General features: G+C 40.8%; 1 protein-coding gene across 2 annotated transcripts in view; it reads right to left on the bottom strand.

The window, feature by feature from the left end:
• The window catches only part of LOC122667651 (spermatogenesis-associated protein 20), a 43,101-nt gene extending 23,643 nt beyond the window's left edge, over positions 1-19,458 (bottom strand). The window contains exons 1-9 of one of the 2 annotated variants that reach the window (XM_043864020.1): positions 19,180-19,458; positions 18,999-19,071; positions 18,875-18,896; positions 18,694-18,772; positions 18,569-18,601; positions 7,695-7,843; positions 7,367-7,523; positions 6,151-6,391; positions 2,993-3,234 (exon numbers count right to left, since the gene is read on the bottom strand). In XM_043864020.1, the coding sequence (XP_043719955.1) occupies positions 2,993-3,234; positions 6,151-6,391; positions 7,367-7,523; positions 7,695-7,843; positions 18,569-18,601; positions 18,694-18,772; positions 18,875-18,896; positions 18,999-19,071; positions 19,180-19,458 (1,275 nt within the window). Of the gene's footprint in view, positions 1-2,992; positions 3,235-6,150; positions 6,392-7,366; positions 7,524-7,694; positions 7,844-18,568; positions 18,612-18,689; positions 18,773-18,874; positions 18,897-18,998; positions 19,072-19,179 lie in introns of both variants that reach the window. The other variant, XM_043864021.1, reaches the window with a different exon arrangement.
• Positions 19,459-20,114: the final 656 nt, after the last annotated feature.

Here is a 20,114-nt window from a genome sequence, read left to right as displayed (position 1 = left end):
TCCATGATGGTCAAACCTAGCTACAAAATCGTTGACCACAGCACGGGTTTGCCTGTGGAGGAAAGATTCCTCAACCGCCAGTGGGGAAAGTTCGTGGACGGCGACTTCGTCGACTACCCTCCAAGTACCAGCCCGGGAAGCGAGGAGTTCAGGAGAGAGCATCCTGGACCGTCACCTCAGCTGGATATTTCGTTCGGTGATGAGCTTAGCATTGCCGTGGCGAAGCGTTCGGGTCATGGGTAATAAACCATGACGGGGGAAAAGTAAGTTCTAGCCTCAAGACTTATTAATTATTCTTCCCTTGGTAACCTCGAAGTGCGGGTCCGGGCTTGAACCGCTCGAGCTATTTCATGAGAGAAGGGAATAATTTAAGTTCGGGTCCCGCGTACCTTTAGGAAGTACATTGGGGACTTAAACCCATCTCATATGAACCCATCTAAGAATGGGCTTTTCCCTAATTGAGGTTGTGGGCAGGCCCATATAACCTATTGACCCAATGATGGGTTATTCCATCCACTTACCCACATAGGACTAATGGGTTGACCCATTAGGCCTCATGACCCATTTGACTAAGGGTACCCATGGACTCATTTATAATAAATGAGTCCATGAGGGAGAGAGAGAACATCACTTCTTCTTCAACATCCTCTTCTACCCTAAATCGTGGAGGAGAGAAAGAGGAGAGAAAGAGAAAGAGGAAGGAGAGAGAGGCTTGGAGGAAGGTGGAGACCCCATCTCTTGGGCTAGAAATCGTGGAGCTCTCATCTTGGGGGAAGGTAAGCTATTGAACCTTCTTCTTTCTTCTATTTTGGATTTCAAAAAGGGGTTGGGTAATGGGAGAGATTGACCTAGATCTCTCTTGGAACCTAGGGAGTAGATGGAGCTTTAAAGCCAAGCTATGGTGGAGTTAGTTCACTCCATTATGAGCTCTAATGTGAGGGTTCTCATTGCCATTTGAGAGATTTAAGGTTGGACCCTAATGAGCTTAGGATGGAGTTTTCTTGAAGTCCTTGTGCTTTAAAAACCACTTGAAATGGGGTCCTTGGAGGGGAATCCTTCGGATTTTGGACCTGAAGGTGTGAGGGTTTACATGTGGGTTCAGACCTGCAAGAAACCACCCTAAATTACCTTCCCGAGATGGATTCTGTGAAGGTCGGATTTACACTCGGATTCGTTTTTCAAACCACATCTCGCATCCGACCTTGACAAAAATTGTCCCGAGCCCTGTGAGCTCGGATTTACACTCGGATTCAGTTTTTCAAACCACATCGCATCCGACCTTGACTAAAACTGTCCCGAACCCCCGGTTTCCTAGGATTTACATGTGGTTGCAGAATTTGGGCATGAAACCACTCCTGCAACCACTTCGTCTCTGAAACCTTATACTTAAGTGTTTATGGGAGACCTTTTGGGGATCCGTTCCTTTCGCTCGTGTAACCTTATTCCACTCTTTGTATAGGTTAATATATTCACTTTTGTGGCTTATTGCTTGATCGAGGCGACAACTGATAATCGTGGTGCTTGGCGTATACGTTGTGAGTGGGTTTGGTTGTTTGGGCTTGTTATTATTATTATGCACTATATATTATGTACTCATTATAATTAATAAGCATGTTTGCGCATATTGCATAATTTTATATCTATTTGTTATAATGTTGATTGGTAATGTTGTATCTTGATGGGTCTCGGTGCGGTGGGTGACGGTGCATAACCCGAACACTATATACATTTATGAAGAAATTATGTTGAATGTCATGTTGAATAGATGCGTGCGTGCCGTCTTGTAACCGGGCACTAAACCGGATGAAAAGTTGATGCGCCGGATTACCTCTCGGGACGATAGGACTTGCATGTAGTATATTTGTGGCTAGGATTTCACACCCTTATGCTACGACCCTTACCAACAGGGGTTCGGGTGTTGGGTAATCGATCTCGGATTACGTGGAGGTGGGAGAGGCCAATCGTGGTAGTATTGGTTATCGAGGGTCCGCCAGAGTGGTCTTGGAGGCTTCGATCGGCGTAGGTCCCACGTGACAATTGAGGTTTCATTGTGGCGATAAGTTAAGTGACCCACGTGTGTCTCCAGAGTTGTCACGATGGCATATGCCATTGACTTAGTTGTTTGATAGGTGGAAAAATGAACTTAACATGTGCATGCATCATTGGACTATGTGAATTGCGTGTTTGTGCATTCCCATCCCCTCACTGGCTCAGTGGAGCTAACCCCCTCGTGCGCACATTTTTTTTAGATTATGGTGCAGGTGACGGATATCTCGCGGGACTTGGAGTTCAGCCCTCGGGATACGATGAGATCGGTGAGGAGGAACCGGAGGCCGTGTTTGAGGAACATGGCGGCGGTGTCCTTGCGATGATTGTGCCTACGGGCCGTGAGGATATTCGGGACTCGATCCCCTTTTGATTACTTTTGAGGCTAAGGCCTATGGTGAAATACTTACTGTAATACCATTTTTGATAGTTATTAGATGATCATTGGAAATGTAACTAATTACTGTATTTATCATCTAGCTTTGAACATCTTGTAACTATTCGATTTATACGCTTCCGCAATACTACTGATCATTGGAATGTAATATTCCTCTTTTCTGCATTCTAATATTATATTGTGTCAATATTGGATATGATTGTGCGTTGGGACACTGTGTCAGTGATCCGGGCGGTTTAGTAGGATGACACGCGTCGTCCTAGTCACCCTTTATATGATATTATATTCCTTGTCTGGAATAGGGGTGTGACACTAAGAGTACCAGAAGACATAGGCAGATATTTTTCAGTAGCAAAGAGAAATCAACAAAACATAAGACCTGAGGCAAAATATAGATCTCCTATATGAACTGATAAGATAAAAATATTTGAAGGATATGTAGAATAACTTGATCTAGTCATTTCTATATAAAATGTTCATCAAATCGGAAGGTTTAGAAAATCATATCTCAATCTAGTAATGTTCATAGATATTACTATCAAATCTGACCTCTTGACTTGTCCAAACGTAGAATGCTCCTTCCTTTTTCCTTGAAGCTCCCTCAAATTCAGCACTATCTGCATCTTCTGCTGAATAAATTTCACCACCTTCTCCAATCATATCTCTCCTCAAATAGTCGAGGATATCCCGAGCCACAAATGAATAGAAGGTATCTCCCGTAATGGAAAAAGAATCCAAATAAACATTAGCAAGCTGCCCCTGATCATACAACATTTTCTCGAAGTGTGGAACTGCAAAACAACAAAGTGCATCAAAAGAGCCAATTACTAATACAAGGATTAAGCTTCCACAATAAAGAGCAGCCATAAGAACATCAGGTTGTTAACCAAAGAAATAAAATAAAATAAAAGTAACTGCCCAATGGAGTGGACACTAACAAAGCTATTGAAAATTATGCAAACCATCACTACTGGAAAAAGAAATATACGAATTCTGGTTGTTGAACCATCCTCTGACCAATGTCCTGATACGCAAGTACCTCAAACGTAATAAGAGTGCATTTTCTTCATGCGAAGAAAATGTTCTTGAACTCCACTTATTGTGATTCAACAACCACATGCAACTAACTGATTACAATGACCTTAAAATTGTCACTTTCTCACTGCTTTTCAGTGCCCAGACCTAAGCCACTTGAGGCAAAAGAGCTTCATTCAATTAAAACCTAGCCTACAGTCTCATGACTTATGGTTCTCATTTACTGAGCGTTTGTTGGCTTATCTGCACCTAAAAGTTCCTGCCTCTATGAAAGTAAAGACATTTTGGAACAACCTCTACCAATAACAGCCTCAGTGCTCCCATACATAAATAGAAATAAAAATTTCTTTTTCTCTCTTGGCATACCAAAACATTTTAATACAAAAGTTTATACAAGATGAAAGTATGAAACAAGCCAAGTAGAAGAAGCTGAAGAAGGGCTAAAAGGAGGCAAGGTAATGCAAATGTCAACCTCGATGGCAATCCCAGCTGTTGAAACATGGAATTTCTCCCATAACCGATGGCAACATGGCCTGAAAATTCTTTTCTCCAAATCTAATCCTTCCTTAAAATAGAGGACCTATTAATAGCTTAGGCAAGCTTCCAAAATAGAGGGTATAAAATAGAAACGTCCCAAAACCAAAATAGAAGGTAGGAAAATAGCAACTAATGAAAAATAGAAACTACTAAGGCTTTATAGATCCAGCCTTCTAAACAAGCAAGGAAACAAAAAAAGAAACAAACTGAAATTAGAAGCTACCTAAATGAAATAAAATAAACTTTCTAAAACTGAAAATAGAAACTAAACTTTGGCAGCGTTAGGATGGGATCTTTCTCCACTTAATGGGCCCACAAAATCATATAAAAAATATCTCCACACAAGGAAAATATGGGCTGTGACACTGCTCACGTGAACAGTGCCGTGAACAGTGTTGTTGGTCTTTTATTTTCTTCATTCTTCACTCTGACCTGGGGCTGCCTTAGGTGATGCTCCATTGAACCAACAAAAACTTGCCACATCATCAGACCAGGCTGCTTCTCACAACAGTCGTATCCCACAACCTTGCTGGGCTGATTTTGGGGCTTGTTCATGCGGGTGCATATGGACTTGTGATCTACATCACAAGGCCAAGTAAAAACAAACCCTGTACAAACCTAAAAGAAGCAACATCCGCCACAACTCAAGCACATAGCTTAACCAGTCAAACCCTATAAAGAACAAGAACACCTACAGACCACCCAAAACCTCCACAAAATCCAACCCTTGAAGTCACAGCTTTGTAAAGATTTCAAAGTCTCAACTCATAACACCACCCTTTGACTAAAGGAATCATAATTCAAAGTTCAAACAATGATAGAGCAAGTTCTCTATTGTCAATAACACAAGAAATTGCAGTCTGCAGAAGTATATGTGCAAAGCTGCATATGCAAGTTCTCTATTGTCAATAACACAAGATATTGAACAAGTATACATGCAAAGCATACTATAATACATAACTGATAAGAGTAATACAGTGCGTTTACCACCTCCCACCATGACCATAATGGCCATTAAACCACTGTATTGAGTGTAGTTAAAATGTCAACTAGTCTCCTTGATATGGACACCAACTAAAATAGGTACTAATCAGCTATATTGACCAGTCAGTCAACTAGAGCAGACTAGCTGTCAACTAGTGGTCAAGGGATCATTAAAATGATACTCAGTGAGTTCACTGCATTATCTTATCATTGATTTCTAGTTTCATCCAAGTTTACAGCAAAATATTAATTAGACACTTATTTAATGATGTCATAATTTTTTGGCGTAACACCTATTAACTAAAAAGTTAACTTGGCCAGAAAATAACACAACTAGTTGTCGGCTAGCCAACTTGACTGCAAAAACTACATTCTTAAATTCTTTCCACTATGCATATATTTCATATTAACAATACTTTTCCTATATTTTACTTGAAAATAAATCAATTAACATTCGGATATCAACACAAAATAATAAATACAAGCAAAGTCATGACACAGGATAACAGTTACCCATATTTGTGATCTTTAAAGTCATCAAATACTATTGGTATCATTTATTATATATCATCACAAAAGCCAACAACAGGAACAACTTAAACACAATAAAAAGATCAGATCACCACCCGAACATTAAAGATGATCACCAAACACCTTGCTGCCAGGATTAACACCTCCTTTTTGCATGCCAATGGGAAGTTTATCCCTACATTTGAGCTTTCCACCACAAAAAGAATCTAAATTTGTTCATCCATTCAACCCTTTTCCAAGGATTATCATCCAACTAGAGATCCAACAAAATTTAAACCATCCTATAATCATAAGTTGCAAGGAATTCTGCAAAGCTCCAAGGTCCTACACTTGATTTTATACGCAAAAGGGGATTTTTTTACTTTTGCTGGGGGTGGTTTGGGGGGAGGGGGGGAGTAGAGCTGCAATCATTTTGTGGTCGGAATTTGGAAGAGTAGGACTTTAAATCTCAGTGGCACCAACAATATTTTTTCTGCACCCCAACAGGGGGGGGTATAAGTAAAAGAATAAATTTTTTTCAAGCCAAAAAAATGTCATTCAACTTCAAATTTAGGTCCAGTAATACATGTATATGAAATAGATTTCTCCCTTTAAGACACAATTCAAATTTGCCAACTTACCATGCCAGCATTCATCAACGCTATATCGATGGAAACCACCTCCAATGTGATCATGGACGCCACCTCTTGCCATGCATTGCAAGCTAAAAAGTACCATTTTCAAATTATTATTTGCTTCACTTGATTTCCCGGCTTCCTCCAGCTTCTTTGATTGATACATCATTAGCTGGATCTCTACAGGTCTAGGAAACTTCGGGGCAGATCCAAATCCACCGTATTGCGGATCATAACTTCCAGAAAGCTAAAAGAGCCACAGATAAGTCCAGTTCAGAAGCAGTAATACACAGATTCTAGCTTAGTTTATACCTAATGGCTCTGTTCAAAGAGAGTTTCAAAAACATCCTGAAAGGCCCATGCCGTCAGAGGTTGAAAAGGATTGGCTTTATTGTAGGAAATTGTGTCCAAGTTCAATTTCAGTTTTAGGCATTGTTTGATAGTTTAGATATTACTAGTTCCGCATTATATAAGTGCATCATACATGTCCTGGTAAATTTGAAAGGTCAATTGACCAGTGAATTTATCAGTGTCAATATGGTCCTAAAGGTCTGAGAGTCCAGATTCTAGATTTGATTGTCGAAGTTTTCAAAGTTCAAGAGTGACCCAGAAATTACTAGTTGTTAACTTGAAAGAATATATTGGTCGGGTTAAAATATGTGAGTCAAATGAAAGTTGAGTCTTTGGTCTTCCAGAATATGAAGTTTCCAGGCTCCCTACACAAAGACTCTTTGCAAATATTTTGAAGGATATATAGTAGTAAGGAACTGAAATTTGGTTTTATTGTATTGGTGCCCCTTAACCTCTGTTTAGTGAGGAAATCCTCTCCTTGTTATACACTTATTCCTGTCCTCCTTAACATTCCCCTCCTCTCTCCCTAGTTCTCAACTCTTCTTATTTTAAGTTCCTTAGGCTTGGGTACTGATTATGATGTTAGTGTCTCGGTGGTGCCATTCACACCAATATTCACCCATGAACTTGGACAGCCACCAGCCCATCAATTTGTACCTCTATTAGCTCTATAAATAAAATATAATTCCTTTTAAGCCTTTTGCATCTTCCAATGATTTATAGCCTGGAAGTTTTTTTTGGCAAATCAAGCCAAAATCAAACGCATGAAGATTCAACTGCCACCTTAACCCATGTGAAATTTTGCAATAACACTATAATGCAAAAGAACAGAAATCAACAGAATTTAATTAATCAGAGTAAAAGTTCTCACTTGTTCAGTGCACAGGTGTAAAGCCTTTTGGGGAAGACCATCTGATAACTTATTGGAATTGGCACTCGCAGCTAGTGCTTCTGACAATTGCTCTATTGCAAAGGCTCCACTCTTAACAAGCACCTCTCTTTTCGTTTCCCAAGCATCTTTGACCTTCCTGAATGAGCAATTGAATACATGATGGTCAAGGGATGCATGAAGCAACATGAAAATCATGCAATTGTAAGTAATATAAGGTAATGACAATAAAATTCACCATATGGTTGCAATTATGAGGATGTTCATGCCCCCCAAAACTAAATAGATAAGACAAGCTTTATGTGATCACCTGAGTATAGTTTTGAAGCCTGGTCGTCCATACTTATCATCTGGGGGGAAGTATGTTCCTCCCATTAAAGGATTCAGATCTGGCGAAAGGAACACATTCAGTGGCCAACCACCTCCACCATACAGTGCTTGTACATACGTCATGTACACCTATAGAGAAAAAAATGGAGAAAAGACTAAGAAAAATTTAAAAATAAAAATGAATTTTCTACATAGAAAATAAAATACCTCCTATGGATAAGGTTTTTGGCTGTCACACCACTACTTTGAAGTCTGCATCACAAAGGTTTGTTTGCCTCATGGGCAGACATGGCAAATGCAAACAACCCGAATTTCGGAGCACTCTCTGAACTAACAATATACATATCAACCCTTTAATTAGCCACATATATAACGACTCGTCAATGTTAGTACATGGTCCACCTTGTATCCACCGTATACTCCAGAAATAATAGCCCTTGACTATCCATATGTTTTCAAGAAAAGGCCCCCAGAAGTGTCCATCCTAGCCATGTGGATAACACCCAAAAAGCTGAACTCGCCATAGGAAAGGTATGAAAAGTCAGGAACACAGTGGCCACCTTCTCAGCTCCAAACTTAGCTGCCATGGTTTTCCTTCCCACCCCCACCCCCCCTCTCTCTCTTCCTTCCACCCATATAGGTGTATCATAATGCCATGGTTTTCCCTCCCCCTTTCCCTTTTCTTTCTAGGGAGGGTCTAAATATGTCTCTAAATTCATACCAATGACAATTCAACAATTGCAAGACACATAAATAGAAGGCAAATACACAAGGGAGGGAAAGAAAGTATGGAGGTTCGCTTGCTAGGGTTTTTGCGGATGCTGACGAGGAAGCAGATGATGATGGCAGAGGGGAGAGGGATCTCGCCATGGATCGCCAAGGGGTTTTGCCGAACTCCAATCCTCCTATTGTCCAGGGTCATGAAGCAGCTCCGCCCTTGAATGGGGAACATCAGAATGGTGGAAGATCCTTTGCTGCGGTTGTGGGTAGTAGGGTTCTTCCAAACGTTAATGGCCTTCCGGATCCCATCCACGAGTGTTCAGTGACAAGGATCATCAATCCTCAGAAATCGTATGAAGAACAGGTAGACCAGTTCAAGTTCGCTCTCATCGGCATGCTGAATCTGCAGTTGATCTCCCTAGAGGACCTGAAACGAACTGTCAAGGAGTCTTGGAGATAAAAGGAGAAGGTTGAGATCATTCCCATTGGCAAGGGTTTTGTAATCTTCAGGTTCTTCTTGGAGAACAATATGGCGATGATCTGGAGAAGGAACTCAATTAGGGTTTTAGGTCAGGTGTTGAGATTTCAGCGATGGGAGCCTGACTTTGATATTAATGCTAATCATCTCATCAGAAAGTTGGTTTGGGTGCGATTTCGGAATCTTCCTTTTGAATACTGGCATGAGGATATTCTTCTATCCTTTGCAAAAGCAATTGGTCGGCTGGTAGACCTAGATCGGCACACTAGGAGAATAATATGGCGATGATCTGGAGAAGGAACCCAATTAGGGTTCTAGGTCCGGTGTTGAGATTTCAGCGATGGGAGCCTGACTTTGATATTAATGCTAATCATCTCATCAGAAAGTTGGTTTGGGTGCGATTTCCAAATCTTCCTTTTGAATACTGGCATGAGGATATTCTTCTATCCTTTGCAAAAGCAATTGGTCGGCTGGTAGCCCTAGATCGGCGCACTAGGGTTCCCTCTATTGGTCACTTTGGGGGGGTGTTGGTCGATATTGAAATTCAGGCTCCTCACTTGGATGCCATAAAGGTTGAACGCAAGAAGGTGGGGTCGTCTGATACGTTCTCTTTTATGCAGAAAATTCTATATGAAAACGGTACGGAACACACTGGTTTCTGTAAGCGAGTGGATCACTAGACCAGTCAATGTAAGGAGAAGTCTGATTAGGATCGGATCTTTCGTTGCATGACCAAAATTTAGGCTCTGGCGGTGAGGAGATTATTGGTGATAAGCACAAGTCGGCGGTTTCCCCTCAAACCACAATTTGGAGATTCAGGGCCTGCAGCATGATTCGAATCGAGGTAGGTCTCGCTCTCAGTTGAGTCATGGTGATTCCCAGTCTCAGGGTGACGGTAGTGAAGAGGGTTACAACCATGAAGATTCTCAAGCCCTGGAACTTGACAGAGACATGTAGACGTTAAGATGAGCAACTGCACCAGTCACGGCAAGATGGTCCAGCAAGACGAGGTCATGGTCACAGTAGGGGGAAAGGGGTACCTAGCATGGTTTAAAGTATCGACCGATACGATACGATACGGACCGATACAATACATACCGATACGTCTCTTCTTTTTTTTTTAAATGAACTGTCTCGAAGTGTATCGAAATGTATCGACCGATACGGGCTGATACGATATGATACGACCGATACATATCGATGGTATCGATACGTCCAGTAAAGGGTTCAGTGGGTGGTTTACGTATCGGCCGATACGGCTCGATACATACCGATACATCACCGATACGTACCGATACATACCGATACGTAGAGACGTATCACTATTCATTCACATGCATGTAGCTTGGAAAGAAAGGATACGGAGGACCTTGCAGCTAGAACCCTAGAGGTGGTCCTTAATCTGGATCATACTTTGTTGCCGAGTAAGTTTTCTTCCTCGTCAGTTCAGGCAGACGAATCAGTGGATGAGTTAGTCTCTAGTAACCTTAAAGGGGGGTGCTATTGTTATGAAGCACCCTGAGATTGCTACTATTGATGAGGCGGCTAGAGCTACAAAATTGACGAAGGGCTTCTCTGAAGTTCTAAGATCTAGGAAGTCTAAGGAGGACCAGGCAGCTAAAAAGCTTGGCAGTCTACCTCTTCTCGTTGTTAATGATGTGGGTCCTCTTCAGGAATATAAGAAGGATCCAGAAGGTCGCAACGTGGCCTTGAAGTCTTTGTTGAAGGAGATCAATCCTGATATCCTTTGTGTGGCGGAACCTATGGTGGAAGTCAATCAGTTCCCTAATTATTTTTTAATAAGATGGGATACTTGGTGGATTTTATTCATAACCAAAGAGCTTAACAAAGTTCCAAATCTTTGGATTATGTGGAAGTCGTACATACACCATCCCGTTGTGGTGGTTGTCTTTGATCAATTCATATCGATTAATGTAACTTGGTCAGGGAAGCAAATTTTTGTTACCATGGTTCATGCTAAATGCTTTCGAGCCATGAGAAGGGAATTGGGGTTAGATCTACGTGCCTTACCTAGAAAAGAGGCCTTGGTACTTTCAACCTGGGCTCGGCAACTGATTTTGGTGGTATGATCGATGCTTGTTCTCTTTTTCCCACCCTTCTCATGGGAGAAAATTCACTTGGTCAAATAATAGGTGATCTGGAAATGTCCGTGCGGTTCTAGATCGTAGTTTCTGTAATGGTGAGTGGTTTAATTTGTTCCACAATGGTTCTCAGAAAGTGTTGCAGGGTGCCTCCTCGAATCATTGTCCCGTTGCAGTCACGGCAGCTGCACTGCCAAAACCCCCAAATTGTCCATTCAGAATTCATAAATTTTGGATGGACCATGTAGATTTTTAAGAGACGGTGAAATTTTCTTGGGTTGTGGCTGTGAGCAAATCTCCAATCTTTAGATTGTCCCAGAAGTTGAAGAGACTCAAACCTGTTATGAAGATGGGGGCTCGCCAGTGCTTTCCAAATATAAATTCAACTCTAAAAGAGACTAAAGTGGTTCTGGAGGATATACAAGAAACAATGGAGACAGTGGGTGTGAATCATTGGCTCTTTGTGATGTAGATCAGAACCAAGCATCGAACCAGGCCCTATTGGACTAGAACTGGACCAGCTCGAGCCAGCCAAGAAGGACCAGATCGAGCCAGTCAGCTGGCCTTCTAGAAGACCCAACTTGCAGCCCATGATTTTGACAAGGATCCTGATCTTTGACCAGTGAAATCCTAGTACTTAGTTACCATATTTATTACTTTCTATTCTTGCATGTGGCTGGATTATAAAGCCCAAGTGGTTTCTAATTTTGTTAGTTGCTATTTTAGTGTCCAAGGCTGTAGCCTTTAGTAGTTTCTATTTCCATTAAGTTTCTAATTTCTATTAGCTGCTAAGTTTGTCAAGTTGCTATTTTTTTAAGTTCCTAATTTTGAAATCTAGCCTACTTCATTAAATAGGCAGCCCCTTATTGTAATTGATAAGACAGAATTAATGAATGAAGTTTTGAGGCATTCTTGCACTCGATTATGGGAGTAAAACCCCTGTTCAACAGCTGGGATAGCTGTGGGTGAGAGACCCAGGGCTGAGAAAGCCCATCCCCTACCCCCTTTCTTCTATCTTCTTCTCCTTTCCCTACTCGATCAACACTGCCCTGCCTATCCTGTGACTACAATAATCTGTTGATTAAGGACAACTTGTGACCTTGAAGGCCTGAACTGAACCATAATCAAGTCCACATCTGTTGCTGCTGCTTCACACCAAAGGAAGACCCAAACACCTTGCAGCTCAGCTGTTCCTGCTCTGCTTCTCCTGCAAACTTCAAAAAGGGCGTACCCAGTGCACAAGGCTCCCGCCATTGCAGGGTCTAGGGAGGGTCATAATGTACGCAGCCTTACCCCTGCTTTCACAGAGAGGCTGTTTCCAGACTCGAGCAACCTTTACCGTTGCACCAAGGCCTGCAAACTTCAAGCTTGCATATCTCCATATTTCACCATCAGAATCTGCTGGGTTTTGGAGCGAAGGACACTCACACCAAGCCCTCCACTCGATCCAAGTTCCAGACCCTACTGCTGGCTGGGTTGCTTTACAGTGCCTAAGTTTCTATTTTGGTGCTACCTCCATATCTCTCAACCTAACCATCAGAATTGATTGAGATTTTCAGCAGTGCTTCTCCTCACCACAAGCATCACTCGACCTGAGTTTGGTTTCATTCTATTGGCTGGTTTGGTTTCTACACACTCATCTTTACTTTCTAATTTTGAAGACCTGCTGCCCTTGCGTTTCTAGCCATACGATTCTGCCCAGATTCAGGGACTTAATTAAGCTTCTCAAGATCAAAACTCGATGGTCATTGCAGTCTTATTCTTGGTTATAAATTTTGAGTTCTGGTTTGTGCCCTGAATCTGATTTCGGCCCTGGTTTATACCCTGCTGTTGAAGCTTATTGTTCGTTGACTGACTAACTTATTTATGGGTTATTTGGGACTAGGTTAACCTTAATCTGGTCTTACATTACTTTGACCGAGAGGCTGATACTAAAACCTCATATTTAAAGGCGTTGAAGATGCATGAGAAATTGTGGACTGACAAGTTCCGTGCCAAGTGGTTGGCTGACGGTGACAAAAATTCGAAGTTTTTTCATATGTCCACAAAGGTTAGAAGGGCAAAAAATTGGATTTGAAGTCTGACAAAAGAAGATGGATCGGTTGTGCAAGATCCAATTCATATGGGCACCTATGTGGTGGAGTTTTTTAAAACTTTACATAAATCCTCTACTACAGTGAGTCACTTGGATATTTTATCATGTATTCCTCATATAATAGATGATGTTGATATCTTAGGGCTCGAAGCATCTCCATCCTTGGAAGAAATTAAAAATGCAATTTGGGACTTGGGAAGTGGTGGAGGAAGACTTATGTATCGCAGTTAAAGACTTCTTCAAGAATGGTGTGTTGCTCAAGGGTGTTTACAATAGTTTTATCACTCTCATTCCAAAGGTGTGTTGCCCAAGGGTGTTAGTAATTGTTTTATCGTTCTCATTCCATGGATTGTGCTTCCTCCTAGGACAAATTTCTCCCCATATGCATGGGAAATTTCTTTGTAAAAGTTATATAAAAATTATGGCTATGATATTGAGTCCTATCTTGCCTTGTTTAATTTCTGATGAACAGGATGCCTTTCAGAAAGGGAAGGTTATCTTCTCAAGTATCAGTATGGCTTCTGAATTGGCCAATTTCGTGCACCAGTCAATGTCCAGAGGAAGTAGGATAAAATTGGATGTGCGAAAGGCCTATAAAACTTTGTCTTGGGACTTCTTATTTGAAGTTTCTTCGAAGATTTGGCTTCAGTGAGAAATGGATTTTCATGGATTCATCAGCTCTTCCTATCCACAAGGAATTCCATCTTGTTGAATGGGGGCCCAGTCGGTTTCTTTGGAGTGGAAAGGGGCCTTAGACAAGGCGATCATCTCTCTCCCGTGTTGTTTATAATTGTGGAGGAAGTGTTATGCAGAGGTCTTCATGCTCTTACGACTGGGGAGAAGTTAAAACCCGTTAAGGGGCCTCAAGATATTGATGTCCCAACCCACTTATTATTTGCAGATAACATTTTCATTTTTATAAATGCATCTGTTAGGTATGTCAGAAGCTTGGAGAGTCTTCTTTCCAAATATCAAGAGTTTTCTGGCCAGCATATCAATTTAGATAATAGCAAGCTATTCTTGGGGAAGATTCCTCCATCCAGAAGACAAAGAATTATTGATCTATTAAGCATTCCAGTATGTAAATTTCCCACTCGTTACTTAGGAGGTGGGGATTTTTCAAGGAAGAATTAAGAAGGAGCCACTTCTACCTATGGTGGATCAAATAAAGAATAAACTATCCGGTTGGAAGGGAAATTTGTTATTGATGGCTAGAAAGGTGGAGCTTGTAAAGTCAGCTATACCAGTGGCCATATAGTTTGGATTCCTTGGTGAAGCGTTGGATGAGGAATTTTATATGGTCTGGTGAGATACATACAGCAAAGGCATTTGTGGTGAAATGGGATATGGTGTGCAGACCTAAAAATGAAGGTCCATGACAGATAAAACATGGAAAGTCGGGAATGAGTAAGTTCTTTAAAGCAAGATTCCTAGACTCTAATGGGAGAATTAAACAAACCTATCAATCCTCCTCTATTTGGCCAGGTGTTAAGAAGATTTACGACTTTATTATTGGTCAAGAAAGGTGGACAATTGGTGATGGGAGGTCCATCAATTTATAGAAACATTTGACTGGGCAGGTGCTGTAGAACAATACATGAAAAAAAAATTACTGTCACGCGAACAGTACCTCGTGGCACTGTTCATGCAGCACTGTTCATATGAACAGTGATTTGGGGGCTGATATGGATTGCTTGCTTTGAGGAGTTGTATTTTGGTGTTATTATTATTATTACACACTTATTTAGTTTCCTATTTGAGTTGTAATCCTAATTGGGAATCCTAGTTCTGTTAGGAAACCTAGTTAGAGTCTAGTTTCTATCTTATAGGTTTTATTAATTAGTTTCTTACTTAGATTTGGATTGGGTTGTTTTATTATAAATACATGTATGTGGCTGAACAGAAAAGAGACAGAGATTGAAGAAAAAAGAGCTATTGATGAAGCTATGAGATGTGGCAACGGTGAGATACCGTGGGTGAGAAGCCCTGGGTGAGACGATGATAGGCTGAGATAGTTAATCCTATTCCCCCTTTCTATATCCCTTTCTTCTTCTTTCCCTACCTTTGATGTTCTTCTTCATATGTAAACAGAAAATAGCAATAAAAAAAGAGTTAGTTAATTAATTTTGTTCTTTTTATTGTATTGATCCTGCTGCAATTGATCTCCCGCTGGTTTCCCTGGTTCGAGGTCGACTTTGCATTATTTGGTATCAGAGCTAAGGAGAGGCAGTAGACAAGATCAATGGTTGTTGCATTCTACTTCCAACTGAAGATTCATCATACAAGTCAGATTCGGCATCTCTACCAAACTCGAGGACGAGTTTTTTTTTTCAAGAAGGGGAGAGTTGATGTATATCGAAACATGGAAGGGGGGGGAAGTTGCTGTTCACGTGAACTACCTTGCGGCACTGTTCACATGAACAGTGATTTTGGGGGCTGATATGGACTGCTAGCTTTGAGGAGTTGTTTTTTGGTGTTATTTTTATTATTACACTTATTTAGTTTCCTATTTGAGTTGTAATCCTAAATGGGAATCCTAGTTCTGTTAGGAAACCTAGTTAAGAGTCTAGTTTCTATTTTATAAGTTTTATTAATTAGTTTATTACTTAGATTTGGATTGGATTTTTTTATTATAAATACATTTATGCGGCTGAACAGAAATGAGACAGAGATTGAAGAGAAAAGAGTTATTGATGAAGCTGTGAGATGCGGCAACGGTGTGATACTGTGGGTAAGAAGCCCTGGGTGAGAGGATGATAGGCTGAGATAGCCAATCCTATTCCCCCCTTTTTATATCCCTTTCTTCTTCTTTCCTAACCTTTGATATTCTTCTTCATATGTAAACAGAAAATAGCAATAAAAAAAGAATTTTAGCTATTTATTTTTGTTCTTTTTATTATATTGATCCTGCTGCAATTGAACTCCCGCTGGTCTCCCTGGTTCAAGGTCGACTTTGCATTATTTGGTATCAGAGCTAAGGAGAAGCAGTAGACAAGATCGATGGTTGTTGCATTCTACTTCCAATTGAAGATTCATCATGCAATTCAAATTCGGCATCTCTACCAAACTCGAGGACAAGTTGTTGTTTTTCCCAAGAAGGGTAGACTTGATGTAGGAAGAAAAAAAAAAAACAGTTACTGTTCACGTGAACGGTACCTCTCGGCACTGTTCATGCAACACTGCTCACATGAACAATGATTTGGGGGATGATATGGACTGCTGGCTTTGAGGAGTTGTTTTTTGGTGTTACTTTTATTATTAGACACTAATTTAGTTTCCTATTTGATTTGTAATCCTAATTGGGAATCCTAGTTCTATTAGGAAACCTAGTTAGAGTCTAGTTTCTATTTTATAGATTTTATTAATTAGTTTCTTACTTAGAATTGGATTGGGTTGTTTTATTATAAATATATATATATGGCTGAACAGAAAAGAGACACAGATTGAAGAGAAAAGAGCTATTGATGAAGCTGTGAGATGCGGCAACGGTGAGATCCCGTGGGTGAGAAGCCCTGGGTGAGAGGATGATAGGCTGAGATAGCTAATCCTATTCCCCCTTTCTATATCCCTTTCTTCTTCTTTCCTAACCTCTGATGTTCTTCTTCATATGTAAACAGAAAATAGCAATAAAAAAAGAGTTTTAGTTATTTAATTTTGTTCCTTTTTTTGTATTGATCTCCCGCTGCAATTGATCTCCCGCTGGTTTCCCTGGTTCAATGTCGACTTTGCATTAGCAGGTCATCCTTGGCAGACTCCTCCAATTTACCAATTGACCTTTTTAAGAACTCCACGGTTAAGGTTTCTGAGTTTATTTCAGATTCCAGATGATCATTTCCTGCTGCCTAGTCAAATTTCTTTAAGGATTCTTTTGCTAAGGAGATCAAGATACCGAGTTCAGCTATGGTGGATAGGGTGGCATGGTCTATAACTTTGTCTGGCTCTTTCCCAGTGTCATCTATGTGGTGGTGGACATTAGAATTTAGAAAGAAAAATCCAAAGATTTCCTGGTATTCGCTGATCTAGAAATCGAATCTTCTCCCTCGGTTTTCTATATTTGGATTGAGGTTTATCCTTGGTAGACTTCCAATGGACGATTCTTTTGGTGTTATGAGAGATTCATTGGCATCTAGGTATGAGTTATGTCATAGTAATTCTGAATCAGCCACCCATACTTTTTTTTCATTGTCCTTTTTCGAAGGAGCTTTGGCAGATTTGTAGGGTGTTTTGGAATCAGCTGGATTGATTTTTTCTTCTTCCTCCGATCTGATTAGATGGTGGATATCCAAAAGCCTTATTCTTTCCCTCAAAGGAGCTTGGCATGCTGGGCTTACTTTGATTGCCTACAATATATGGATGGAAAGAAATCAACGAGGATTTGAAGGGAAGAGGCCGGTTAACTTGATTTTCAAACAAATCTTAAGAGATTTAGGTGATATAGTTCATGGGTTGAATGGGTTGGTTAGTTCATCTGCAGATCTCCTGTGCGCTAGAAATCTGGGTCTTCCTATTAAATCAAGATCTCCAAGGCTACTCTTAGAAACTTTTTGGTGCAAACCGACAGGTAGTTGGATCAAATTAAATATAGATGGTTGTGCCATGGGTAGCCCAAGTAGAGCGGGAGCGGGCGGTATTTTCAGAAATCACTTCAGAAGTATGATCTGCTCACTTCAAGTTTTCTTAGGTATTAAGACCAATTTTGATGCAGAATTTTTAGCCCTCATGCTTGGTCCCCATAAGGCCAAGGAGCTGAAAATTGGAGACCTCTGGATTGAGTGTGATTCGGCTGCAGTGGTTGTCCTTGCCCAGTCAGGTCGCTCTCCCTGGTTCACTTGGCAGCATTGGTCCTCTCTGCAATCTTATCTCTTGTCAATTCAATGGAAGATTACCCACTGTTATAGGAAGTCAAATCCAATCGCAGATTTTCTCGCGGAGGAAGCTGCTAAGTCAGGGATTTCCTCTTTAGTCAGTGATTTTACTTTTTTTGATAAAGGAGGAGATTAACAGAGATATTCTGGTGATGCCCAGATATAGACTCCGGTAGCTTGATTGCTTTCTTTTTGTATGGTTTCTGTGCCTGCTGATGGCCATGCGGAGAGGTTCGGATTCCTTTTTTTTTTTTGTATTTGTCCTTGCTTGGGTATGCCCGAGCTAATTTTGTGTAGTCCCTTTTCGTATTTTAATACAATCTGATCTTTAGCAAAGAATAAAAAAAAAGGCAAATACAAAAGTATAGCACAGATTGAACAGACCGCTAGCATCAATTTTCATCATCTTATTAATAATCTGTCAAAACATCCCATAATCCCATTCTAAGTCTTCTATTGAGATAACTCAGACAAGAAAATTAGATGGTATCTCTTGTGAAACCCAATCACTAACCAGGTTAGTAGTAAATATTCTATTCTTCTCAATACCCTGTTGTACAAGGTGTGAAGAATTAAAATGTATTTGGTCCATACCTTATCCACGTCTGGTCGTTCCTCACGATCCACCTGTTGCACAAGAGCAAATGGACAAAATAAATAGCGAGTAAAAGAGCACTCTATATTCAAAACATTTAACTTGACTTGATTCAAAAACGGACCTTGATACTAACAAACAAATCATTCAGCAATTTGGCGACCTCTTCATCCTCGAAGGACTCCACCTCCATGACATGACACCTTTAACAACAATTCCCAAATGCCCACCAAACAGAATCAGTTTTTACATTCATCTTAAGCAAGTAGTTCAGGGAAAGCAAATAATTTATCCGAAGCACATACCAGTGACAGGTGCTGTATCCAACTTCTCACAAGGCGGCACAAAAGCAGCGTGGAATTAGAAAACTATAACGAGATACAATTTAACAGAGAAAATAAAGAAAGATGAAGCATGAGAATGCTGTACTCGATAAGAAGATGGGAACGTCTCTCCTTCGCGCTTCCTGGAAAGCTTCCTCTCCCCATGAGTACCAATCAACCTTCAAAAAAAATTGGAAATTTGAATCATCAAATTCCACCTCTAATTAGTGAATCAATCATCAAAGTGCGTTACAGTTCCAACGCATTGAAATCAAATGAAAACGAACCGGGTTGTGAGCATGCTGAAGAAGGTAGGGACTGTGCTCCCTGGCAAGACGATTGGTGTGTTTGTGAGATTGGGGTAGGTTTAGGGCTCGTTCGGCCATGGCTAAGACCTTGTGAACGTGAATGTGTCGACGAGGAGATTGCAAAGATAGGAATGAAGAAAACGAGGAGGAAAAAATTGATGGATTCGAAATTCTTATGGGTTTCCTCAGCGGGCCAAAGCGGCGATTGAGTCGGATGAGAGAGACGAAGGTACTGGAACAGAGTTCCCCGACTGTCATCACCATTCCGTGGCTACGAGGTATAAAGTCTATTTATACACGTAAGCATTATTAAAAGTATAAAATAAAAAAAGAAATTTGTGGAAAGCGGCGAGAGAGATCAGAGTCATCAGACAACAAAAAGAAGGTTTGAGAGAATGGAAGCCGTTGAAGGGGAGGTGGTGACACTTGGGAGTAGTTAGAGAGGCCACAGAGAGCGGAGAACGATGATGATAGTTTGATGATATGGATACACGAGTAACATGATACTGTACTGGATAAGCCGCCCACGCAAGTCTTTCGGGCGCGGCTGGGCCTGAGCGTAGGTAAGAAAATTTATTGCTGTATGTATCGTGCGGCACAACAACGCCCCTAAAACTGGGAGCGATAAAGATCCGTGTAGGTAATCCCAAACTGTGGTATTTTTTAATATCTTTAAGAAGAAAAACACTGTCCAATCACGTGGCTCCTACACCAGTGTAGGGCCAAGGATGCACACGATTATTAATTAGATCCAACTTTTCTCCAGGGAATGCCCAAGTGGGCATTCAAGGGTTAGACTGTATCGCACAGATCTTGTCGCATGCCTAGTTGACCATCGGGATGTTTGCCACACATCCGAACGGCTTTTCAGCCACTCCCTACAGAAAGCTAAATCCGCATTAATCAGGGGGATT

This window comes from Telopea speciosissima, chromosome 7 (genome assembly GCF_018873765.1).
Source record: "Telopea speciosissima isolate NSW1024214 ecotype Mountain lineage chromosome 7, Tspe_v1, whole genome shotgun sequence".
NCBI classification, from domain to species: domain Eukaryota; kingdom Viridiplantae; phylum Streptophyta; class Magnoliopsida; order Proteales; family Proteaceae; genus Telopea; species Telopea speciosissima.
Note: the sequence above shows the minus strand (reverse complement) of the source record. Positions and strands in the feature narration are given on the sequence as shown.